Source organism: Trachymyrmex septentrionalis, unplaced genomic scaffold (assembly GCF_001594115.1).
Source record: "Trachymyrmex septentrionalis isolate Tsep2-gDNA-1 unplaced genomic scaffold, Tsep1.0 scaffold113, whole genome shotgun sequence".
NCBI lineage: Eukaryota > Metazoa > Arthropoda > Insecta > Hymenoptera > Formicidae > Trachymyrmex > Trachymyrmex septentrionalis.
In genome coordinates this window covers 274,164-282,317 of record NW_017304258.1, presented here as the reverse complement: position 1 = coordinate 282,317, position 8,154 = coordinate 274,164, and the positions used below count along the sequence as shown (strand labels likewise).

The 8,154-nt window shown below is 39.6% G+C and overlaps 1 protein-coding gene and 1 pseudogene across 1 annotated transcript; both read left to right on the top strand.

Annotated features, from left to right (window-relative positions):
- The first annotated feature begins 949 nt into the window (after nt 1-949).
- Nucleotides 950-4,828, top strand: LOC108752982 (annotated as a pseudogene).
- Nucleotides 4,829-6,971: 2,143 nt separating this feature from the next.
- On the top strand, nt 6,972-8,154 carry LOC108753038 (histone-lysine N-methyltransferase SETMAR-like). The gene is made up of 2 exons (XM_018494370.1): nt 6,972-7,519; nt 7,889-8,154. The coding sequence occupies exons 1-2, from the start codon at nt 7,108-7,110 to the stop codon at nt 8,152-8,154; spliced, it is 678 nt and encodes a 225-aa protein (XP_018349872.1). The 5' UTR covers nt 6,972-7,107.

The following is an 8,154-nucleotide window of genomic DNA, read 5'->3' as shown; positions in this document are numbered from 1 at the left end:
TGTTGATGTCATTTCCCTTTCTTCTTAGATAGATAAGAGTCTCATCTGGAAATATAAAAAATACGAAACGCGATTCATTACTATTGATAGAACATTTTATCGTTTCTACTGCGTGTCGTATATATGGTATAAAATATCACGAAACGCGATTCATTACTATTGACAAAGCGTTTGAGTACACATCGTTTATACTGCGTATCGTACACTTGTGTTACATTATGTTCTCGCGTTCATCATCATCATCGTCTTCGTTACGATTATTACGACGACAACGAAGACGACAGCAGCGATAAATCGTCAAAGTATATATACTGAAATAATTCTATATTTACAAAAGTACGGTTATTTGAGTAACGTTGAAAACAATACGCAATTATCGATCGAAAAGAGAAAAATTAAACAGGCAATTTCATTGTTTCAAGAATATTATCAAATACAGGGTGATGGTACAATACATTGAATAACTATACGTTGCATCAAATGCGTAAACCACGATGTGGTCTCCCGGACATTCTGCACCACGAGCATAATACAAATAGGAGGAAATGGATGAAAACACATCTCACGTGGAATTTCTAATTAGCGGATGCGCAGATCTTGAAAACTATCGCATTCGCGTTCTCGCTATGGGCAGCGAATTCGTCTTTATTCGAACGTAAAACATTAAATCCCGACATCTTAATATCTTATCGCAATGGCACACACACGTACGCTGATCGTAAACTGAACGAAGAAATTTGCTCTGCTTCGTTCGATGGATCTGGTGGAATCGCTCACGCGTTCTATTCTTCAAATCTTCCCAATTAGATCGCTGAAATACACGTGGACAGTGCAGAATATATACCTAAACAAAAAACCTGCTGTTAACAGGGAATATCTGCTTAACACGTTAACACACGAAATTGGACACGCATTAGGATTAACACATAGTTCGCGTGAAGACTCTATAATGTTCGCATTTGCCAGTAATTATAATAATAATAATAAAAATCGTTAAAATCAACATAGAGGGCAACATTTTAGCCATTCAACAACTCTATGGAATTAAAAATCCAAGACTAACAACAACTACACAACCACCAACTACCGAAATTGCGACGAATAAACCCGAGTATGTAGATCTCTGTACTTTACAATATGTGGATACGGTGTTGGTATTACATCATCGAATATTCGTCACTTATCAACTCTACGTATGGTATCGATAAATATACATGATAAAAAATATGACGGACCATACTAAACAGCTACATGAATTTCCTTCTGGATAATTTCTCCTTATCAGCCGCATATCAAAGGCCCTCGAGTGAAATAGTACTGTTTGTAAATAATATGGTTTACATGATCGATTATCCCAGTTTCAAATTGAAAGAAGATTGGCCAAAACGTCTCTCGAGTCTAAGATTTCCCACGAATACTTCGATCAATAGCGTTGTAAATACTAACAGAGAACAAACCTATGCAATCTTCGATAATAACGGTGTGACGCAGATAGACGAATGTAGTATGAGTGTTCGCTCGTATCAATCGTTACAAGCAGCATTCCCAAGAATACCGTCAGCTCCGACCTTGGCCTTCCGATATATGGATGGTAATATTTACTTTGCCAAAAAAACAACAATTTTACAAATTTAACGAGTTCGCGAGAACTGTAACAGAGGCTGGTTTAATATAAACGTACTCAACGTCGAATGTTCGAGAGATGGATTATTGCGACAAATGCAGGATATCTTAGGTCGACTAATTCGATCAAGTAAATCGATCAAAAATACATATTGACAAAACACAAAGAGGAATAAGAAGAAGGAAAGGATGGAAGGACATATGCAATAAATAATATAATAAGTAATATAATAATTTTAAACGATCAGTATGAAAGGAACAATTATTCCGACAACATCGTTTGTACGCACTTTCCAAGCTCTCCGATCATAAAGACGATACTGCGAAAAAAAATACATAAAATGCTCAACAACGCGGATATCGAAAATTATTTCATGGAACAGGATGATCGTGATAAACCAAGCGTGAAGAAAAAAAAATTGGACGATTTGAATGATGAAAATCCAGAAAGAACAATCAGATAAGTAAGTATTTTTTTCTTTGCGTCTATTTTTTCTATCTACTAATTTTTTTCTTTAATTACAGACATCAAATCACACATCGTCCTATCGTACGCATTCTCGAGAGAAGATATCCGTTAACTGTAACTGGCTACAAGTACTTGAACATTGGTATCAATGTCAAACTCCTTTCTTACATAACCATCATTTTGGGAGATTGTCACGGTAAAGAGATCCCACTTTTATCGGACATCTAGAGAAAGCTTCTCGAACAAAAAAACATTTGGTCCTTTTTGCAGTACAATGAGAATTATAGAGGAATACGTGCGCCGTTCCCAATGTACGTTGGAAATCTAACGTTACGCTTCAGACGAATCAACAATCTACCAATACTGCGTCTAGAAACAAGTACAGTTCGTCTATCCATGTCAAAAAGCACTATACTCAATATATTTAATCTCGAATACTGTGTAAATCATTTCATTTTCTCTTAACTGCAATAATCGATAACGTCGACAAAAAATTTTTGCGGCTTCTCGATATCGCGTCCACTATCATAGAATCTGCGAACATGCTAAAAATGATATATGATAACGAATCCTTCGACGGTATAATTGAGTATAAGTTGATCGCTCTAGTCTTCAGAGAGCATTAATTATGTATGTCATTTAACAATAAAAATATATACGAGTATTTCTAAAATATAAAAAAATTATTTTATATCTCTACCTTTATATACGAGGGGGGACCCATAAGTTCCGGGAATTACGCTGTGGTGGGGAGGGAGAGTGGGGGAACCTATTGTTTGACCACATGTCCGTTAGTGTCACGCCACCTGCGTCAGTGTGCGAAGTTGTGTCGCTGTGAGTGCATCGGTTCGCCTGTGAGATTTTTTTTAGTAAAACAACTTTTTACATTTCGGCGAAAACGTAATGGCAGATTGTCGACGCGCCGGCCCACACCGCCCTTTCCGTGAAGCAATTTTTGACCAAAAACGCCATGACACCAATTGTCCACCCCCCATACTCACCGGATCTAGCCCCCTGTGACTTCTTTTTGTTCCCCAAATTCAAAAGGAATATGAAAGGAAAGCGTTTTGCCACTGTGGAGGAGGTGAAACAAAAATCGCTGGAAGGCTTAAAGGACATCCCGATGAGTGAATTTAAAAACTGTTTTGAACAATGGAAGAATCGTTTGGAGAAGTGCGTTGTGGTCAATGGCGAATACTTTGAAGGTGATTAAAATTTGGTGTTAAAATATTGAGAAATAAAGAAGTTATGACGAAATTCCCATTTTTTTTGGGTCCCCCCTCGTATATACTTTAAATAAAGGAGAAAAAGGAAAAAAAAGGAAATGGTGTATAACCGTATGATTATCACTCGCGCTGACGCAAACTTTAAGGAAAAAAGGAAATGGGTGTGGAATCGTATGATATGTATAGTTGTCACTCGCGCTGTCACAGACAGTCGATCTCGCGAAATATAAAAAAAGTGAGTAAACTATGAATGACTTAAACAAACATTTAATCATCAAATACAGGTACCCAAGTAGTCAAAGGGATAAGTGATTTTTTTATTACTATTTTTTTAATTATATTTTCTAATTTTTTTCTCCTTTTTTAGTATTTAATAATGAAAAAGTCAAACGATTACAACTAAAAAATGAGCTCAGGGTGCAGATCATTTCCTTGGTAAGTTTTTTAATGTTTTATACTTAATTGTACTTATTTTTAAATAATATTGATAAATAATTATTTTTTATAGTTTCTTACAGCCTATGTAGTGTGGCACACGCCACATCACAATTCGTGATTTCACGAACCATGAACACCGTCGCGTGGTACGCGCCAAGCGATAGTGGGAGGAATGCATGTATGATATGTGGAAGGATGGTCCCCTGTACCTGGAATATTATATCTATTTGGGATAGAATATCGAGCCTCTATTCGAGTAAGTTACTTTATTTCTCTTATTATATTGATAATACAATATACTAATATTTTTTTTATATATTACAGAATGATGAATTTTTTTTATATATTACAGAAAAATCATCGGGGCAAAACGCGATGAGGAAACGGGCGAATGGAGAAAATTACACAACGCAGAATTACATCAATTATATAATAGTCCGGATATTATTAATGTCATAAAATCGCATCGATTAAGATGGGCAGGTCACGCGGCGCGTATGGATGAGAATCGAACTGCGTATAAAATACTAATTGGTAAACCGGATGGGAAAAGACCATTGGGTAGACCAAGACGTAGATGGGAAGATAATATTAGAATGGACCTTAACGAAATGGGGTACGAGGGTCACAAATGGAGGGATCTTGCTCAGGGACGGGAACAGTGGCGGGATTTGGTATTTGCGGCAATGAGCTTTCGAGTTCCTAACGCCTAATAATAATAATAATTACAGAATGATGTGGGAATGAGCAAGATAGAGGAGGAAAATGAAAGAAACAATGTGTGAGAGAAAGACAGTGCGAGCCTCCTCAGTGACTCTTATCACATTCTTAAGGATGTGGTACCTTTCTACGTACAAGTGCGAGACTCTGATCCTGAGTATAAAATACAGACCCTTCAATCTGTTGTGTTCAGTGTGAAAATATAGTGCGTGTCCATAACATGGCAGAAGATCTAATAAATCTCGTCAATGAAGTGTTCGAAGACATAAATTTTGAAGAAATAAACGATAACGAGAACGCATCTGAGGATGATGGATACAACAGTGATCAGAGAATTCTGAAGAAATTATAAACAATAACGAAAATGCATTAGATTTAGACGATGATGGATACAACACTAGTTGATAAGAAATAAACATCTGTATGATATCCGGTGACAGGGGGAGTTTTTAGTTGGTAAGGAAGATCCGGCTGGATGGAAATATTCATTCACCAGATGAAGTCTGAATCCAACACCATGGGTTTATATATATAGTGTTTTCATACTAGTGGCGAACCAACAAGACGTTTCTCATAGTTCTCATAGTGATCGGTGAGCGCGGACCACGCCTGATGGAAATTGTCTGCGATTGACGGCATATCTCGCACAGATGCTTTGCGTTTTTCAGCACGCTAGTCTTCAGGTAATACATCTTTTCCTCTTTAGACAGTGTAAGCTCCTTGATCACAATGGATAAAAACGTCTCGCCAAGCCGGCCAATCCTCGAACTTGCCAGAAAAACTGAAGCAAGTGGATCCGAGGCAACATGTTGCGTAACTCTCCCGGTCCGGGCAGGGGCTGCGGCCCATCGACGGGCGCTTTCTTCTTCAACGACTCCTCCAGGTCTTACAGTCTAGTGAGCTGCTATAAGTAGGCGATCTCGGGAAATCGTCTATCAGGTACTCGTGTGTCTTGAGCTCAGCACCGAATTCATCTAGCAGCCTCTCATGACGGGCCTCAAATTTAGACTCCCATCGAGTCTGCAACACTTCCTGGGTGGCCTTGATTAGCGAGGCTATTATCTTGGTCGCGCCTGCTTTTTCAAGTTTTCATATGTACGTGCAATGCGTCCATGAAGCTCTCGTTGACCGTCAATTAACTTCTCCATTCTTCGTATTAGATACAAGTATTCGAAGCACACTAACACTGCGCTGAACCAATACTGCGAACGCACGGGGATGCTAGCCGGTTACGACCGAAGGACCAGAAAATGTGCAAAATCGTTACTCGTTAGAGAGGATCGGGTACTGGTGTTAGAAGATGTGGTGAGGTGCAATAAAGACGAATACGCGTGAGAACTTTGCGAACTTTATTTGTCGCTATTACTGTTCGTACACTTACTTTTTCGTTAACAGCGAACGCTATTCCGAGGCGCAAGGAGCCAGATTTCGGTAGCAGTCTTAATGTGAGACTAGAGCGGAGATGGCCGATTCTGCATGTTTTTATAAGCGCCGACCTTCTGGAAAGATCTAGACCTTTCTAGTACCGGATATATCGTTGTTACAATCTTTCGAGAAGATCGGCGTCGTTAGTTTGCAAAGTTGCGATCACTGCCGCTCTGGTTTGAATTGCCTGAGAGCACCGTCGGCGGGGTGCTCCAGAATTCGCTGTACCCCTCGTTACGTCACGCAGAATTGACGCTCACGCTTGCCGCGCTCGGCGGCCCCCAATTCACAAAAGGTCTTGCGCTCCATTTTGAGCGCGAGATTCCTCAAATCAAAAAACATAGTGGGTATAAATGTAGACTGATTCTAGCATACATGGTTGAACTAGTGTACACTTTTAAGCCCGCAAACCCAATAGAGTAGTAAGCCTTAAATCTTAAAAAATTGATCAATCGCAGTCAAATTTAAGAAAAATAATCGACTATGATTGTTCAATTCTTTAAGTCTTAAGGCTTACTACTCTATTGTGTTTGCGGAGTAAAGTGAGATAGGCATAGGTTTGAAATAAAAACTGACTATGAATACCGGTCCCAATATATGAACATTTCTGAGAAATAGAATTGATGACTGTGGATGTACATACTCAATCAAGTGATTTGTTTTCTGTTTCTGCCCTATGCTGCACTAGAACTTCTTTCTCAAAAGCGAGAAAGAAAATTCTAGTGCAATCTAGAGAGCAGAAACACAAACCAGGTTATTGATTGAGTATGTACAATACATCCATAGTTATCAATTCTATCCCTCAGAAATGTTTACATACTAGGACCGGTATTCATAATCAGTTCTCATTTCAAGACTGTTTTAAGTAATATCTTAAGACGTGAATGCGCTCTTTGATTGGTTCGTGACATCTTAAGCTGTACTTAAGACGATCTTCAATATAAGAAGCGACTATGAATACCTAGGTCAATTTTTTGTGGCTGAACTATTGTATATACACATATACTATATATTGTATAATATATGTACTACATGGGCTGAAAAGTCCCGGGATTTTTCAATATGTGGTGCCACTTGAAAATGAACATGACTCATTTCGAGAGGCTCATCTGTCACTAGTTTATGTATGAAGTTTCATGACATTTCGTCCATTCGTTTACAAGCTACAGTCGTTTAAATGACGCTACTTTCGCCTTCGTAAAAAAAATGGAAAAACAGGAATATCGAATCTTGATCAAACATTGTTTTTTGATGGGAAAAACTTCTGAACAATCATTGCAATGGTTGCAGAAATGTTATCCCACATCTGCTCCTTCGAGAACAGTTTATCGGTGGTTTAGTGAATTTAAAATGGGTCGTACAAGCACCGAAGACGCACCTCGCTCTGGAAGGCCAAAAGAGGCTACGAATGCGGAAATCGTAAAGCAAGTGCATCGAATCGTTTTGAGTGATCGTAAAGTGAAGTTGCGCGAGTTAGCTGAGGCCGTGGGCATCCCAAAAGAACGGGCGGGATACATTTTGCACGATCTTTTGGAGATGAAAAAGCTATCGGCGCGATGGGTGCCGCGTTTGCTGACCGTCGACCAAAGACAGCAGCGCGTTGATGATTCAACGGCCGGTTTGGCGTTATTGCAGCGTAATCGAGCGGACTTTTTTCGACGTTTTGTGACGATGGATTAAACGTGGGTCCATTACCATACGCCTGAGTTCAATAGGCAGTCTGCAGAGTGGCTGGAAAGCCACGAAAGCGGACCAAAGCGGCCAAAAGACCAACGCTCGGCTGGGAAGGTTATGGCCTCCGTTTTTTGGGATGCGCATGGCATAATCTTTATCGATTACCTGCAGAAGGGAAGAACAGTCACAGGAGAGTATTATGCAGCGTTATTGGACAAACTGAACGACGAAATAAAGAAAAAACGGCTCCATATGGCGAAGAAAAAAGTTCTGTACCATCACGATAACGCACCGTCACACACATCCTTGAAAGCGATGGCCAAATTGGACCAATTACGATTCGAATTGGTTGCTCACCCACCGTATTCTCCAGACTTGGCTCCCAGCGACTATTATCTGTTCCCAAACCTCAAGCGGTGGCTCCAGGGAAAGAGATTCAGATCGAATGAGGAAGTCATCGCGGAAACCGAGGCGTATTTCGAAGGCTTGGACGTTTCGTACTACAGAAAGGGCATCGAAATATTGGAAAATCGCTATACCAAGTGTATCGCCCTCGAAGGCAACTATGTTGAGGAATGA